We start from the raw sequence: 18061 nt of genomic DNA on the forward strand, positions 1-18061 counted from the left end.
AAAATATATTTGACATGGATAAATTAAAAAAAAATAAAATTCTGGAAGATCTTGATGATACAAAGCCAAGCAGTGGAATGGTGAGGGTAGTATACAAAAATGCGGATATTTGCATCAGGATGCCACGTGTCGACGACGACATGGGGATGTGAAAAGCAAGTGAAAAACCTCCGTATTCAGTTATTCGGAGGGCCAGGCCAGATAATATTGACATTTGCTATTAAAAACCGCCATATCAAATATAGCTGTCACTTGATATCGGGCACGGCAGCTGCGATCGTTTTCAAATGGGAAGCTCTGTCGATGCCTCCGCAACCGAAACCGACGGCGACACCACCGAAACCGACATCGACGTCGACGCCGACAGCGACACCGATGACTGCCCTCCCCTTTCCGATTCGTGTCCCTTTTCTGAAGGAGAGAAGGTCCTCGCTTATCATAACCTTCGTATTTATCCAGCCAAGGTTCTCTTTCTTTCTTTCTCTTTTCTTTTTCTTTTTCTTTTTAATTTTTATCTTTGATTGCTATTCGATATTAATTTTTTGTTTTATCTTTTATTTCCAACAATGTGTAACGGTAATCTTCCCTCTGCTTCTTGCAAAGAATTGGAGTGTTAAAAAGAAAAAGGGGAATCGTAGCTCTCATTCACTCAATGTACCCAAGATGGACTTTGGTGCCGTTTGGTCTATCGATAAAATGTTGAGAAACCAATAATAATAATAATAAATCAGAAAATAGTCTTTTAAATTACTTCCCCTTTTCTCTGTTTTCTCAGCAACCAAATGGAAGGTTTGCCATCATCAATAAAGGGTTATCACTATTCATTGACGACCTAATGTAGTAATACTGTTGATTCTTGATCATAGTCTAGATTTCATATGGGCGTGTTGTAGGATTTGCTTAATCTGCAGGGAAAATAAATTTAAGTAAGAATCTAATAGAAAGAAGATTCCATTGTTTGTAGGTCTTTAAATGTGTGATTATTTGAAATTGGTTCTTGGATTCTGCCTGAGTTTATATCAAGTTATTTTATATAACTTGATAAAATTGTTATATATATATATATATAAAATTGTTCTTCCTCTTCTTCTTCTTGTTATTGGATTGTTAAGAGATTTAAGGAAAAGAATTGGGGACTTAGATCTTATAGCGAATTCCAGTGAAATTGCAGTTTGTTAGAGCCTTTGTTTCTTTTTGTACAATTTTGCAACAACCCAAAAGGAGCATTACTTCATATATTTTTGGGTGCTCATAAAAGCATGATATTACAATTTTCTTCAAACATACCTAGATGCTGTAAAACTCAGCGTCTTTGAACTCCTAACTTGTAAACTAAGAGTACATTTGGTAGTGATTTTAGGAAGTGTTTTTAGCTTTTTTAACACTTGCTTTAAAGTATTAGAAAGACTAAAAATATTTCCTAAAATTACTACCAAACGCACTCTAAGTGATTTTTCAACACTACCAGCAATTTTCCAGTTTTTTGAAAGTGTTTCCTAAAATCTTTTTTAAAAACACTTATTAGGTTAAAAATACTTCCTAAAATCATTACCAAATAGACTTTAAGTTCAATTAGGAAGCCCTCTAGATATCATTGGGCGAATGCTTATTGGTGGAACATCATCAATGAAGTAAAAGTGGCCACCATTATATATTGCTAATTCATGCTCATACAAATGAATCTTCTAACTTCTATTTGGTACATGCATGCACTTGCATTGATTTGCATAATCAGTTTTGGTTTGTGTCAAGTTGCCTGACATATCAGCCTGAGCTCATCCAAATCAAGGTCAAGTCTGGTTTTCAACATGGCTCACCTAAAGTCTTAGAAATAGTTTCCTGAGCTTGGCCAAATGTTGGGTTGGTTGTTGAAGGGGCAAAAACAAGGTCAACCCAAAAATCCCATCTGATTAAGCCCTAGATTGCTACCTTACCTCATGCTTACGGGAAGGACCTGATTGGGACAAGACACAAGCTCTCTGTCCTAGTGTCATCATTTCCTAAAAAATGCTGCAGCGCATTAGAAGACAAAAAGCCTGACATTGACGGGTATGCAGTGTGTCCCAAAGTATGCTAAAAACCATAGTTTTAAAAGGCACAAGACACCTGTCTGTCAAAAAAAAAAACAAAGACACACCTAAAATGCAAAAGTTTTCTATAGCTTAGGCGTAAAGGCAACATAAGGGATGCTTGAATGAAGTGAAATTAACTTGGGATGCATATCAATTTTATTAAATATGATCCAAATTTTATCCACTCAATAAAAATTTTAAGATTTCAGATATTTAAAAGAAGCATTTAACAAAAAATAATAAAATTATATAAATTTCAATATATAATTAAAATTCAAGAATAAAAGTGTTTAGAAGGGAAAAATAAGTAGATAAGACATTAAGTCAACAAATCGCATGTCTTAACAAACAGGGCGGTATAATTAGGGAGTGGTTGGGTAGTGGCCTGGGTGCATTTTAAACACGCCTTTTAAAACTTTGCTAAAAATAACCTAAGAATGGGTCCTTAATAGAGCCCTACCTGAAAAGGAACATGGAGAAGCCCAGACTGACCAGTGTTAGCTCGGCAAGCTTCAAAACATATCTAAAAAAGAGCTCAAAAGGAAAAGGATGAATAAAGCTGTACCTTAAGCCTAAACTTTCTTCACAAGCAGGAATAGGTCACAGATAAAGCTGGACCTGAAACACAAACTTTCTTCCCAAGCGAAGAGCTCTGATGAGTGACACTTGTTATTCCATTTTTGACACCTGTACAGCTCCGTCTCAATTGTATGACTTCTTTAAGGGGATGAGCTCTTTAAATATGTGGAGAGAACCTTGCAATGCAAGTTCCTAAGAGGCCAAGACTTGCACTTTCCTTTTCTCTGAGGAATTCTAGTGTCTTCAGTTATTGTTGGCTTGAGTGGAAGATAGCCAAATCACAGAGCTAATCTTTTCTTCTGTTTGCCAAAAAGGCAGTACAGTTTAGAAAGTTTGGAGAGTATATATGAAAGTATGTGATCCTACAACCTTTATGCATATAGCAGAGGCATGGTGGCTTCAAAGTAAGAAGTTGATGGTCTGAATGCATATTTACACTTCCTATCAATATGCCACCTGGTAGGCAGTATTTTCTAATATGCATCTATGCTTTCTGTGCTAGATCCATATGTTCTGTCAATTTTTGTCTTGTTTCTATCCTATTTAATGCTCTAAATCTCATAGGCCATGTTCTTTTATTTGCAAGGTGCGAAGAATTGAATTTCAGATGAATGAATGGAAGTATTTTGTTCATTACCTTGTAAGTATTTTACACACACATCAGTTTTTTCATTCTGCAATGATTTTAGCTCTTACCTCCATTAGTGTGGTTGCATTAGTTCCAAGTTGCTGAGTTTGTGAGCAAATAGGATTTTCCTATTTTGGTATTTTGATAACATATAATATATTTTTTCCTCAGGGTTGGAGCAAAAAGTGAGTACATGTTCCAGCTCAAATTTTCTGAATTCCGATATAAATTCACAGTGAGAATGCCAAGTGGGTTATTGGAGCCAGTTTAGTTTATTTTTTTATTTCTTATTTTTCACTTAATATGCTGTGGTTCCTGAACTTCTGCATTTTGGTGCAAATGTTATGAACTCCACTTTCATTCTGTAAGTGTTGCTGTTGGTGGATTTTAAAGGTAAATGTTTTATTTATTTTTGTTAATAGTCACATGCATATGCAATGTACATATTTCTTCTAGCTAGGGATGCTAATATGTGTAAGTATGCATTCTTGCTGAAAATAATAAGCATCCTTTATTGCAGCATATTGATCATTACTTGTATTGTGTTATTGCCTAGCACAGTGTCTTTTCAGTTTTCCTTTGATGCATATGCTGAATTGCTTTACAACCAGTTCTTCTATTTGCTGCATAAAAATTATCTTCTGCTGGATTAGTTAGTCTTCTGAAATTTTTCTTTGGCCATTGTTGATGATATTTTAATATAGCTGCAAAATATCTTTACATTTTAATAGAACTTTGCTAAAGGGGAGTAGGAGGTTCATTGTTGAGGAAGGAATTTCATAGTGCTTTTCTCATTTTTTGGATGGCTTAACCTTTTGATTACATAGCCTTTTATCTTCAACAGCTGGGATGAATGGGTGGGCATGGATCGGCTGCTGAAATTTAGTGAAGAGAATGTCCAAAAACAGAAGGCCCTGGGAAAAAAACAGGGCATAGACAAAACACAAAGCCAGTGCGTGCCTCACAGATTAAGCCAAAAAATTGTACTGCTTACCTTCACTCTCTTCTTTTGCTTTTTATTTTTTTATTATAAACTTGAATGTTGATTCTCCAATTGTTTTCACATAATTCTTAGTCAGTGTCCTTGCATTTCAGATTCTTTCTTTTTCTTAGATTCAGTAATAGAAATGTTCTTGGTCCTTCTATCATTTATGAATAAACGAGAGTAATAAAACTACTATATGATAGAATAAATTCAAGCCTATGACTGTGTCTCTACCATTGGACTAGGTTGTGGTGGACCAACTCTAGGTTTTATAATCCTACTGTTTAGAATGTGAAAAGTGTAAACTATATGTAAACTCTAGTAGGAAATGGGCCTAAAGGTGGGGAAACATGAACCTATGGGATTACATATATTTCTTGATTATGGTGGGATTGGATTGTGGCATTGCTTGATGAGGCTTTTGAGTTTTCTCTGATTTTATGGATAAGGCGAGCACAATGAAACAGGAAAAACAGGCTCCATTTATTATAACAAGACCTGATGTGACAGCATTTAGGTCTTCCTGAATTGGTCAATATTACTTATCAGATTATAGAAGAAAGCAGTAATATGAATCTGGTATCCAATTTTCATTTTTGGGAAAATAACTCGCCACATATTTCTTGGCATCAATTAGTTAGCTGCATTCCATGGGAACTTGCTACATTGACTTCAGATTATTCAATTGGAATTTTGGTTCTAGGACAACGTTTCAGTTAAAGTGCTTTTTGATGTTCTTTTGTTGTGTATATGGAAAGGCTTGAAAAGGATCACTTTTGCAAACACAGGCCCAACTAGTATTTTGGGTTCCACTAGATGGTGCAAGTACAGTTCAAGGTACTTGGAAAGAGTGCAATAGAGGAAACTTACACTTCAATTCTATCTGGAAGATAGCCAGGTTCCTTGCCTTTTTTGGACTTTCAAGTTTTTACTGGTTTCAAAGTAGTTCTCCTCCCAATTTAATCATTGATTGGACTGGTGTCTCTTCCTCCTTCCTGGGCGAATCCTTCTGTCCCTAAGATTTGGATGCTTGCCCCATATTGGGCATTTGATGCTTTCTCTGATTGCTGAACCATTGGGAACACGGCAATTTGGTAGCGGAAGGATAACCAGAAATCAATATGGTCACATAGTCTTTGCTATTCTATCCTGACTGGCTGTTATGGTTAAAGCTTCTAAGTAAGATGAATTCACTCCTCTACTGGTGCTCAGGGAATCAAAGCTTGGGGTTTAAATTGGAAGCAAATATCTTAACCAAAATGGTTGATTTCACCTTGAAATGTTACTTGACCTCTTCTCTGACCCCTCAGGCTTTTATCTTTTGGTTTATTTGTCTTTTTTTATCATTTTCCTTTTCAGTTTGGAGGTTGTACTTTGTTTTCATCCTTCAACAAATTTGGCTTGTTATAGAAAAAAATTCAGGGTATGGGAAAAGAATCATATCTTCTAGAAAGCTTAATGGCCTTGTTTTTTAAGGCATTACTAGGAGAAAGGAGAATTAGAGATCAATACTGTAAAATACAATTGACTATATGGATTATTTTTATCTATTAATGTCTGCGGAAATTTGTTTTATCATTCTTTGTGCATCTTGCTGGGACCCCTAACTAAAATGTAGAGACCAAAATTCAAATAAGCTGTTAGCTCATGCTTTGTAAATTGCCCTTAGTAGATTTGAATTTGACATGATGCTCATTTGTCACCATTTTTAGTGTTCTTTTGAGGGTGATAATTGATCAATTAAGATTTGGTAGATTTATAATTATTCCTTCAGTCATTATTCAAATGGACATGATCTTCCTATCTATTAAATCATGTCTTCTCCATAATTTTAAAAGAAAATACTCAACTTTATCTATTAAAGAGTCATAGTCATCCTTCTTTCATATTGATATGGAGAACCACTTCCATTGTGTCTGATCTTATTTATATCTGAAAATAATTTTTGTTGTTGATTGTAATCATCTGGGTGTATAACTCTGTATTGGTCTTCCTATATATTAATTCTGGAAAATGTGTGCAGTTGCAAGAGGCAAGAAGTGGAAGAATGACTCTGTCACTAAGGTAAATTCTTGGATTGTCTTTGTCTGGAGCAAATCCAGAATGATTGAGTTTTTGTATTTGGATATATGGACGTGTACTGTTTGTGATCATTATCCTAGCTCTAGTGGCAAAAAGTTTGCAGGATTTTCTGGTATGTTGTAGCATGTAAAATTGCATTATGCACTATTTTGATGTCTTGAAATTTATGCCTTTATTTTCTTCCTTCTTTTCGATAGGCGATATAGCTTATCTTAGCATGTGCAGGAAGCTTTCTATTAATGGATTTAATTTGGTCCACCTATGGACACTTTTAGCCTAGCCCCAGATTTAAAAGATTTGCAATTGGCTAAAGTCCTAAGACGTATTGGCATTTGTTAGCTTGTAGATGGAAGATCTCCCAAGATGGGAGGGATCATCTCTTAAAGAAAATGCAAAAAGATGTAGTCCTTCTTAAGATGCCAAGTAACATATTTCCTACATGGATGATACTTATGGTGGATGTTTTGCCGTCTGGGATTTTTAATTCTATTGGGTTCCATTGTCCTAATTCATGATATCTTTTTCCACCTAGTATAGTATCTTTAGCAGGCTCGAGACAGTTTGCCTTTTCATTTCATTTAGAGAAAAAATGGACTTACAGGAAATATCTCTTAGTCGTTTCCATTGACCTTATTTCACATTCTAGCCTAGCTTACTGTTCAAGCCCCATGGAACCCAGTACATTTCTGCTAACCTGTCATGTATAAGACTTGAAAGTGCTTCTTAGTTGATGAGTTTCTCTTTATTAGAATTTATTTGGCCAGGTTTTCCATAGACAGTTTGAGGTTTCCTGAGCTAAGTTTGTGCTTTCTTTATTGTTTGGAGAAGGAAGCTATACCAGTGGAGAAGCTTGTGAACATCCAAATTCCTCCAACACTGAAGAAGCAACTAGTTGATGATTGTGAATTCATTACTCATCTGGGCCAGGTAGTTATATTCTAAATTCATCATGGGGCCTCAATTTTTCAAATTATCAGACGATACATGATAATTTTTTTTTGGAATCAAGTTGCTATATGATAATTTATATTTCACATTCGTTTTTGTTCCCTTGGCATAATGGTTTTCCTGTGATAGTTTAGCTTTTTGTTTCAAGGGAAAGATATCCACTATCAGCACATATATTTACAGATCATTGGTTCCACCCAATGTGTATAGGCCTTAGTCCATTAAAATTTATGGTCATTTTCTTATGATAGTTTAGTTCTTTGTTTCCTAATATTTCAAGGGAAAGATATCCATAATTTATTTTTCTTTTTTCCTTTTAATATCTTTTTAGGTCCATGTTATGGTGGCTGCCATATACAATAATGTAGATTTCATTGAATTTTCTGTTGTGCATATTTCTTCAAGAGTGACATAATACCATTATTCCCATAATACATACAACATCCAACCAAGCACCTTTCTACTACCACTATTGTCACCAGTAACGCTGCCATGCTTTCCCAGCTTCTAAAAGAAGGGAATGCATTTCCTTTTCCAGTCCAACTTTGGGATGTTGAAATTTTCTACTATTGTGAAACTTAAAAAGATTTGTGGTGTATAAAATCAAAGAATTTTAAGCTCTTTGAGTGAAGGTTTCTTGCTCATATTTTAAGACTGATATTTGGTGGCTGCCATTAGAATGGAGTGGTGTTCTTATGTGTACTAAGGAAACAGTTGGTTACCAAAGCCACTTTATTGTTATCTCACTAATATAGTAGGGAACTTTGGAAACAATGTGCATATACCCACTTATTAGTAAGTATGAAAAAATTCAATAAACCATTCATTTGGAAAACCATCAATATTTGATTTTAGCAGATAGTTGAACCACGTGTCTCCTTTTCCTTGATGAGAAACTACTTTTTCCTTTATGAGAAACAACAGAAGTATGATAGACAGGGGAAAGTTATTTACAAGAAAGGATAGAGGTCCTTCCATCATAAATACAAACCAAACAATGTTAGAGAAAATAAAGAGTCCAAAATTTCTCAATACAGAGAAACTAAAAATGTAAAAGAAATAGGGGGAGCGCGAATGTGGAGGGAGATAATCTTTGATGAAGTTCAAGTGGGATGATGCTCCAATTTGCTGAGGAACCGGTCTTTTAATTTGCCTCTATAGTCTCCTGGATGTGCACCCAAAACTCTAGAAAAACTCAATTTGCACTCGTTAGGAGAGTGATTCACTTGTTAAGTAATTGTGATGGCTCAATTGTTTCAATTGCTTTTTTTTGTTAAATTATATCCATATGGTTCTTATCTTGTATCTTATAAAAAATTCAAATAATCGGGTCTGTGCTGTAGTTAAGCTTGTCTATGCCAATGTGATGATGATTGTGTGGTTTAGGAATTGTTTTAAATCTTTTTTCTAAATATTATCAAGTCCAATATTCAGCTTCTCAAATTTCCAAGATGCCCTTGTAGAGTTAAATTCAAGTGATTATCAAATATTTTAATAGACATGTACTATGTACATAGAGCTTCTGTATAGTTGGGTTGTAAAAGTTTTTCTAATGCTAATATTTCTTTGCAAATGAGGCTTACATTGTACTTAATTATCTGTTTCAACATGTCATGCCTGAAGATTATGCTTGACAGTGTTTCTGTGGATGATCACATTTAGTTGTTCATACAGCACATGGTGAATGATGAGTAAATAAATACATCAGGAAATGCCAGAGTTTATGGTCCTGATACAAGTGATAATGAAGACTAGCTATTGTTGTGTATTTATGCAATCCTCCTTGAGAAGATAGAGATTAAAGATGACACACACAATAGAATAAAAGTAGGACCAATAAGGATGATTATCAGATGATTAATGAATCTTTTGCTAATCAAACTTAACTTCTCATGCATGATATCAATAATGATTGAGTTCAATATATGATACCTCATATGCAGGTCTGTGTTTACACCTTCTTAGTTCTTCAGAATCAACATTTCTAGAACTACCAAATGTCGTATCAACCAACCACCATGCATATGCATGGCATATAAACCAGAACTGTCCCATATTAATTGGACATGTTGTAGGTGTACACCACATTATCAATTAGCTTAGGTAGTTTACACCTAATAAGCCCAGATTGTTGGAATTATCTTAGAGATTGGAGATGTAGAAATTGAAATGGCCATTATCGATAGGAGAGGTTAGATTTGATTTTTCATTAGCCTAGTTTGAGAGTTTAAGAGTTTGAGGCAGTGAATGGTTTGTTTGTTTGTTTTTTTTTAAACTATAACTTTAGAGACAATATGGCTCTATACAGGAGCAGATGGTGGTGGACTAGTGATGTTAACATATCCAGGTTAATCTTTGTTAAGTTTGGATTTCAAATCATGTGCGGCTTGTGATGATTCTCATTTTATCTTCATATTGTATAAGGGATAAGTAATCCCAACTACTTTTGTTTACTTAATTCTTTGTGCCATTTATTTATCTTCATGACGTATACTTGTTCTTATGCCATTTATTTATTTATATTTTGATTGGCATATCCTTTTGCCATTTATGAGATTCTTTAAGATAACCTCTTACTCAGGAGAAACTTTTTTGTATTTGATTGATTTATACATTGATTTCTTCTTGCAGCTTGTTAGACTGCCTCGAGCTCCAACTGTTGACAAAATATTGAAGAAGTATCTTGATTACAGGATAAAGAGGGATGGCATGTAAGTATATTTGCTATGGCTCCTGCCATTTTGAACTCTTTTCCAACTTCTAAAGGTGATCAAACAAAGTTGCAATGACACTGCCCTGGGTTTGATAGGAGTTATTTTTGTTGTTTTGGCCTGGTGTGTTATTGAAGCAGTTATTTGAGGATATTTTGTGCTGGAATGTATACTATAGTATGAGGTGGTTCTTGTAATTTTCACACTAATATGGTTTGCATAGACAGACATGCATGCATCTAATAGTATTTGTACCCCTACCAAAATATTATAAAAAGGAAAAAGAAAGAAAAAAAGAATGAAAAAAAGAAAGTAAGCATCTGTGGTGATGCATTTTTTTGTTGTCTCACATCATTCTGTATTTAGTATTCTAGTTTGATGCATGATGTGCTATATTTTTTACTGTGATAAATTTCTCATCATTGTGCACTGCAGAAATAATAGTAATCTTTATATGTCCATTCTATTATGTAATTATGATTAAATTTTACTATATAATTGTATGTAATTTGCTAAATTTTAATGTATAATTGTATGGAATTTGTTGTACAAAGGATATCTGATTCGGCTGGAGAAATTCTGAAAGGGTTACGTTGTTACTTTGACAAAGCATTGCCAGTGATGCTTCTGTATGAAAGGGAGCGTCAACAGTATCAAGAAGCAATTGCAAATAATGTCTCTCCTTCAACTATATATGGTGCTGAACATCTATTACGCCTCTTTGGTATGATATTCCTCTAATTTGACACAATAAATATTATTTGTTTTGATGAATTCTTATTGCTTCAAATGGATCAGTTAGGACACTTCTTTCCTACTCACAAGTTATGTACAACTCAATTTTCTCTTAAAGTGAGCTATGTAGTCACAATTTTTAAGCAAACTTGGTTTTTAACACAAGAAAAGACCTAATGATGACTTTCATCATTAAGTGAAACACACTTGTATCATACAAGGCAACTTAGTTATCTGTGAAATTTCTGTGAGATAACAAGGTCATGCTATTATGCTTCATGGTAGCAATATTTATAAGACTTTCTTGAGGGTAGCATCATGTCATGCCATGCACAAATGACACCCTAACTCATCTATAAGTTGTTCAGGATGCTATCTAAAATTCTCTAGAACTATATAAATATCATACATAGTGTAGAGATTTTTGGAATGTTTTGGAGAGTCTCTAGGAACCTAAGGTTTTGGAATATTCTTTGGCTTCATCTATAAATAAGTGAGACCTTCATTTGGTGAAGACACAAATCTTGAAAGTTTCAAGCACATATAAAGAATACAATTGCATTCCTTCAAGCTTCCTAGTGTAATCTCTTCCTTTGCTTTATTGTTTAGGTTCCTCATTGTTTAGAAATTCTCTAGCATGGATTGGGAAAAGTTGACATAGCAACATCAAGCAAACTTGAGTTGTGTGTCTTGTTTGTGCTTAAGTGAGGTATAAGACCATAACAGTTTGTATCAGAGTATGGTTGTAAGGTGAACTTGTGATGAAGAAAGGAAGCATGTTAGGATCCAATATGGAGGAAATTATAGTGACGGCCAAACTTGTGGAAGGAAGACTATGTAAGGCTCCATAGTGGACATTTAGAGGGTATAGACTTGCTGGAGTAAAGCATAGAGACAAGCTTAGGGATCTCAAGGAGTTGACTCCTTAACTCAGTGCAAGTCTAATTGTGTGAAATCAAGTTAAGCAATCTTAGGTGAACATCTAAGATATGGGGTGGGATGAATTGGATGTTAGTGTCTTTTTAGTTCATGCCTAATTGTGTGCTTTTGAATTTTTTGTAGGAAGGCCTCCACCATCACTAACACTTAATCATGGAATTGTCTTATGAAACAGGGACTCCAATGGCCCAATTCCCCATCCTGTTCTCACATATCTACTACCTATAAGTCCTTTAAGTTGGTAATGGCAAATAAGGTGAGAAAATATTCTTTTAGCGAGGTATCACCATACCACTTGTCCAACCAAAACTTGATTTTCCTCCCATTCCCAACAATGAAGCAAAGCCTACTTTTTAAAAACCTCCCAATTTTTATGATAACCTTCCAAAAACCAACACCGTAACCTTTTCCTAAGCACCTTCGAACTCCAACCTCTTTCTCCTCCCTAAACTTGCTAACAATCACTCGCGTCTACATCGAGTCGAGGAGGAGGCTAAGAAGGAGAGCATATGACTATTGTCATGAAGTGGGGGAATAAGGGCATTCAATTATGTGGGTGGGGGTCACTTTTCAAAAGCTGAGCCTGTAGTGGTTGAGCCTTAGACCAATCCATTGGTCTAAGTGTGATTGATCTTGACATGTTACGACCTAAGAACCACTCAATAGAAACAAAATTTGTCTCTCTGCAACTCAATGGCAATTCAGAATAAGGGTTTTTTTCCTCCTTCAACAGGCCCTACTTCATTTTAAATGACCCATTCACCTCCTTACAAACCCAACACTCGAGCTTCTTTTCTAACCACTACCCTTCCATCACTTGCCCTACATGGTTTCTTTTTTTCCAAGGCTACCCTTAACTTTCAATCCACAACCTCACCTTCCCAACTAACTTGATAGGGTACTCGTGTCTTCCTAACCCACATAGGGGATTATTTCCAGGGTGAATATCCAACCCCACTTAGTCAGTAGCACCATGTTGAGAACATTGAGAGATTCCTAACGCCTAGACCCCATTTCTTCTTGTCTAAGCACACTCTAGACCAATTCATTAGGTGAGGATTTTTCTTTAAAGCAATGTTTTGAAAACCGGATTAGACTGGCTAATCCAACCGGTTTAATCGTCAATTGATGGTCTTTTTGGTTTGGATGACACTTTTAAGCCGCTTAGCTATTGAACTGGCCATGAACCACTTAAATCAGCGGTTGGACCGGTGAAACAAGCAAACCGGATGATCTTTCAAGAAATAAATGGTTCAATGCCCCTACTTTTTTCTTTTTTCTTTTTTTTTTTGTTCAAACAGACTCATGAAAGCATATCTTTCATTTATTGGTTTTTAGGCAAATGCCCAACCCATATAGCCACTTGGCGGGTTATACCTTGAATTCACAAGCTGTGGCGCGCCTTGGATGAATAATGAATTTAAGGGCCTCTTTATTCTTATCTATATTTGATGTGGGATTGATAATATTAAGTTTAAGGAAAATAAATGAAAGAAAACTCACCTAAAGGATTTGAACTTTGGACCTTGAGCTAAGGAAATGACATGGGCACCATTTGACTACATACATTTTGTTGCTTAGTTAGCAAACAAAAGAAAATATATTATTTTCTAAAAAAAATTATAATATTAAATAAAAATAATATAATTTTTTTAAAAATTATAAAATTAGTTAAAATTAAATTAATTGAATTTTCTTTTATTTTCAATATATTCATATTTAAATATTATACATATTTCATTTAATAAAATTTAAAATATTAATACATTTATACTTATTTTTTTTTTATAAATGAGCTCAAAATATATTAAAAAAGGCCGGAAGGCCACAAAGCATACAGGGAGTATACAAAGCAGCCACAAAGGAAAAAACGCATAAACAGAACAACCTCACCAGCCCTTAAGGAGCCGCTAACCACTCCAAGAAGCCTAAAAGCGAAGAGGACTCCTCTCTCATATACACCCTAACTCAATTCCACAAACTACATACAAAAGAATTCTTGAGTGTCCGAATAGCTAAAGAACCCCCTCTAAAGGCTAACCTATTTCTTTCCTTTCAAACCGTTTAAAAAATACACAACGGGATGGAATTCCAAATATTTTTCCTCTTTTTGCCCACAAAAGGGCCCCTCCAACAAAATAACACCTCTTTGACTGTCTCTGGGAACACCAACTGAACCCTAAACAAGGCAAGGACGATCTCTCAGAGGACCCTGATCACTGTACAGTGTAAAAGAATGTGATTTACATTTTCCTCTTCATAGCCACACAAATAACAACAATTAGGGAGCTGCCACCCTTGATTTTGAAGCCTATCCAACGTGAGGATTTTTTCCCAAGTGGCCTCCCATGCAAAGAAAGCAACTTTGGTTAGAACCTTATCCACCCAAATGATCTTTTTCGGAAAAACGAGAGGATTGGGGGCAGCCAACAAATTATAAGCCTCCCGAATTTGAAAAATATCAAGACCCCCTCCTTTCCATAATACTGAGTCCTCTTCTAAGGAAATCCTGAAGTCCCTTAGCAAAAGAAGCAGCTCTTCTATAAAGTTAATGTGAAAAGAGATGGAGGAGAGAGAAAGACCTAGAGAGAGAGGGGGTGAGAGAGACGGGATAGCGAGAGGGGGCCATGGCGGGACTGGGGACGCAGGGGGCCTCGATCCCTCTGGGGTTCAGAGAAGAAGTTTTGGGGTAGAATCGAAGACCTTTGAGGTCGAGGCAGAGAGAAAGAAGGGAAAGACGCAAATATACATAGTGGAAAGAAAGAGAGGTGTCTCATCATGGATAAAAATGGGGCCGGCGAGCTTAGGGCCTCTTATGGAAGGACTGGTCTTTTGCATCAAGGATACGAGGATAAGACATCGGGAGAAGATTTGGCAAGAGAACGGGAGAAACTTCTCTTTAACTCGCGGCGAAAACAAGGGGGGAAGTTTCATTCGCCTGGGGGTTACAGATTGGGAAAAAAAAAGATTTTGTATTTTCGTTCCCAAGGGCAAAGGAACAAAAGGGGGCTGGGCCCTTTTAATGGAGGCGTTGAGAGGGATGGAGCTTGACTCAGATAGACAGAAGAGACAGCATGATACGGAGGAGGTTTGGAGCCCCATGTTGGGAAGATCCTTCGCGGAGGTGGTGAAACAGAACCGCAGCAACGGAGAAGAGGTGGTGCGGGTGAAAGTTGACAAAAGGCCACCAGGCGTGAGTACGGAAAAGTTAGCTCATTGTCTTGTGGGAATTTGGGATCCAAGGCTTGAAAGGGGGGAAGATCTGAGAAGCTGGGGGACACAAATGTCAAAGCGGTGGGGCCTGAAAGGCAATTTAGGCCTAGCCAAGCTGGGAGACGGCAAGGCCTTACTGGAATTTGAGTTGAAAATGGAAGCAGAGAAAGCCCTAAAAGAGGGTGCAGTATCGATCGGTGGATTAGGCATTCGTCTGGAGAATTGGAGCCAAAGGACGGGCTGTTTGATGGAAGAAGTGAAAGAGAGTGAGGCATGGGTTAGGATTTTTGGTCTGCCCATCTCCTTATGGGATCGCGACGTCCTATTCAAGATAGGAGAGGGGTGCGGGGGATTTCTGGACATCGATGTCAAAACAGAGAGGATGGAGGAGCTGCAATGGGCTAGGATTCGGGTGAGGATCAAAGAAGAGAGAACCCCTAAGACAGTGGACATTTGGTTCGAGAACATATGCTACTCTTTAACATTGTGGTGGGAAACTAGGCCAAAGTTAAGAGTGATGCCGGCCGAGGAAGAAGGAAAAACAGTTGCAGCAGCCGGAGAGGAAGAAGGCAAGTTTCAATCACGCGAGGGCAAGCGCGTGATGCAGGAAGAAGGGGGCACAAGGCTCGAGGACCAGACGCAGCGGGTGGATGGGACGTGGAGGCTGACAGCCGGGTCGGGGCAGCCCATGGATTGTAATTATGGGTTGGGTGGATCGGAAGAAGGGCTTAAGGGAATGGCAGGAATTCATGATGGGCCGTTAGTGATGGGCCGTCTGGAGAAGTCTCGCGGGCCCGAGGACACTTCCCCTCCTCCTGTGGATTTCTCTGGGCCAAAGGAGATGGTGGACTTAGAACGGCCCAAAATTTGGAAGCCAAGGGAGGATGCTGGATCGAGTGTTAAAGACAGCCCAGCGACGGTGAATAGCCTCCAATCTGAAGTGGCCCAGATTTGCGGCCCAAGACGACAGAGGATTCCTGTCTCTGATGACCCTATATTATGGGAGAAGGAGGAAATGCGAAAGCTAGGAGAGGCAGAGCTAAGCCAAAAAGTGAGATCGATGGCTGATATCGCCTTGGCTGAGGAAGCGATGAGGTATGATAAGATTCCTTGTCTGATTGTTGGGACCCCCTCTCTTCCTTCTCATTTTTTTGGTCGGACTCCAATGGGGGAGTATTGCGACCATTCTGGGATTGAAATGGAGCGGGGTGAGGGAGTAAATCCGCTTCAGATGCTCATTGGCACGAAGTCTCCTATGAGAGAGAATGTTGAATGCTGGGATTTGGTGGAGGTAAACATAAGTAGAACTGAAGAGGGGGGATCAAAGATGGCTTCAGACCAAATAGTGCCACGAGCTAATGAGGCAGAGGGGGAGCTTAGCTGGGAGAAAAGTGACCTGGCCAAGTTCAGTAATTTTTTGGGATTTTCGACAGAGGGTCTGGAGAAGGATATCATGGAATTCTTGGTTAAGATTCGTAAGAGAAGGGAAAGAGTTCACAGCAAAACCTTGCTGGAGAAATCTAAATTCGAGAGAGAGCTGAAAAGATTAGAGTGCTCCATTAACTATGAAGGGGGGAAGAAGCAAAGTGGTGAAGAGCAAGTAAAGGGGTGCCAGATTACGGAAGTTAAATGAAGCTACGAATACTCAGTTGGAATGTCCGTGGAGCTAATGACAGCTCCAAGAGAAGGGTTATCAGGGCAGTGATCAGAAGTCAGAGGGTGGACCTTTTTTGTCTTCAGGAGACCAAAATTCAGTCTTGGTCGGAAGGCCTGGTGAGAAGTCTGGGGTCGGGTAGGTGGTCTAATTGGGTGGCTTTGGATACGGTGGGCTCTGCAGGAGGGATTTTGGTGTGTTGGGATAAAAGATCCCTGGAAGTGTTGGAGACGGAGGTGGGGAATTTCTCGGTATCCTGCAGGATTAGGAATGTGGAAAATGGGCTAGTATGGATTTTTACTGGGGTGTACGGGCCTTTTTCCAGAGAAGATAGAATTTGCTTGTGGGAAGAGCTGGGGGCGATCAGAGGCCTATGGGAGGACCCGTGGTGTTTAGGGGGGAGATTTTAATGTTTTATTGTCTCCAAGGGAAAGGAATAGACAGGGAAGGTTAACTGGCGCTATGAGAATGTTTGCCCAAACAGTTGACGATTTAGAACTTATGGATCTTCCTATGCAAGGGGGTGCTTTCACTTGGAGTGGGGGAGGAATAACCAATCCTGGGCTAGACTAGACAGGTTTTTGGTGACGCAACAGTGGCTGGAGATGGTTAGTGGGATTGCCCAATGCAGGCTGCAGAGACCCACCTCTGACCATTTTCCTATCTTGCTGATGGGTGGGGGTTGAGAAGGGGTCCCACCCCGTTTAGATTTGAGAATATGTGGCTGAGAGTGGATGGCTTTAAAGGTCTTATCCGGGGGTGGTGGCAGGAGAGTGAGGTGAGGGGAAGGGCAAGCTTCAGGCTGGCCTCGAAGCTGAAGTTTTTAAAGCATAAAATTAAAGTTTGGAATAGGGAGGAGTTTGGAAGGCTGGAAATCAACAAAAACTCTGCCCTTCAGCAAGTGGAATTTTGGGATGGAGTGGAGAGCGAGAGGAGTCTGACTATGGCTGAAACTGAACAAAAAAAGGAAGCTAAGGATGCCTTCCACAAATGGGTGCTGTTGGAAGAAGTCCATTGGAGGCAGAAATCAAGGGAGTTGTGGCTTAAGGAAGGGATAGGAACACCGGCTACTTTCATCGGATGGCTAACGCCACCGTAGGAATAATTCCTTGGACAGGATAAAGATTAATGGGGATTGGCTGATTGAGGATCAAGAGGTAAGGGAGGGGATTGTGAACGCCTACCAGAATTTTCTAACAGAAGAGACAGGGTGGAGAGCGGATATTGAGGGGCTGCATCTCAATCAACTAAACCCTCGGGAAGCTGAAGACTTGGAGAGGCCTTTTGCTGAGGAGGAGATTTACTGTGCACTGATGGAAATGAGGGGAGATAAAGCACCAGGCCCGGATGGATTTACAATGGCTTTCTGGCAAGAGAGCTGGGATTTGGTGAAGGAGGAAGTGGGGGATCTGTTTAAGGAATTCTTTGAACATGGGTCCTTTTCCAAATGCCTTAACACTACCTTCCTGGTCCTTATCCCCAAGAAGGGAGGTGCTGAAGATCTGGGGGATTTTA

At 38.2% G+C, this 18061-nt stretch overlaps 1 protein-coding gene across 1 annotated transcript in view; it reads left to right on the top strand.

Annotated features, from left to right (window-relative positions):
- Nucleotides 1–256: 256 nt before the first annotated feature.
- Nucleotides 257–18061, top strand: part of LOC117907428 (protein MRG1-like) — a 32350-nt gene continuing 14545 nt past the window's right edge. Inside the window, 9 exon segments of the mRNA XM_034820964.1 lie at nt 257–464; nt 3238–3291; nt 3451–3464; nt 4124–4221; nt 4224–4262; nt 6288–6328; nt 7172–7273; nt 9926–10005; nt 10560–10729. Of these exon segments, the coding sequence (XP_034676855.1) occupies nt 288–464; nt 3238–3291; nt 3451–3464; nt 4124–4221; nt 4224–4262; nt 6288–6328; nt 7172–7273; nt 9926–10005; nt 10560–10729 (775 nt within the window). The 5' untranslated portion in view covers nt 257–287.

The sequence above is a fragment of the Vitis riparia genome, chromosome 18 (assembly GCF_004353265.1).
Source record: "Vitis riparia cultivar Riparia Gloire de Montpellier isolate 1030 chromosome 18, EGFV_Vit.rip_1.0, whole genome shotgun sequence".
In the NCBI taxonomy this organism is placed as follows: Eukaryota; Viridiplantae; Streptophyta; class Magnoliopsida; order Vitales; family Vitaceae; genus Vitis; species Vitis riparia.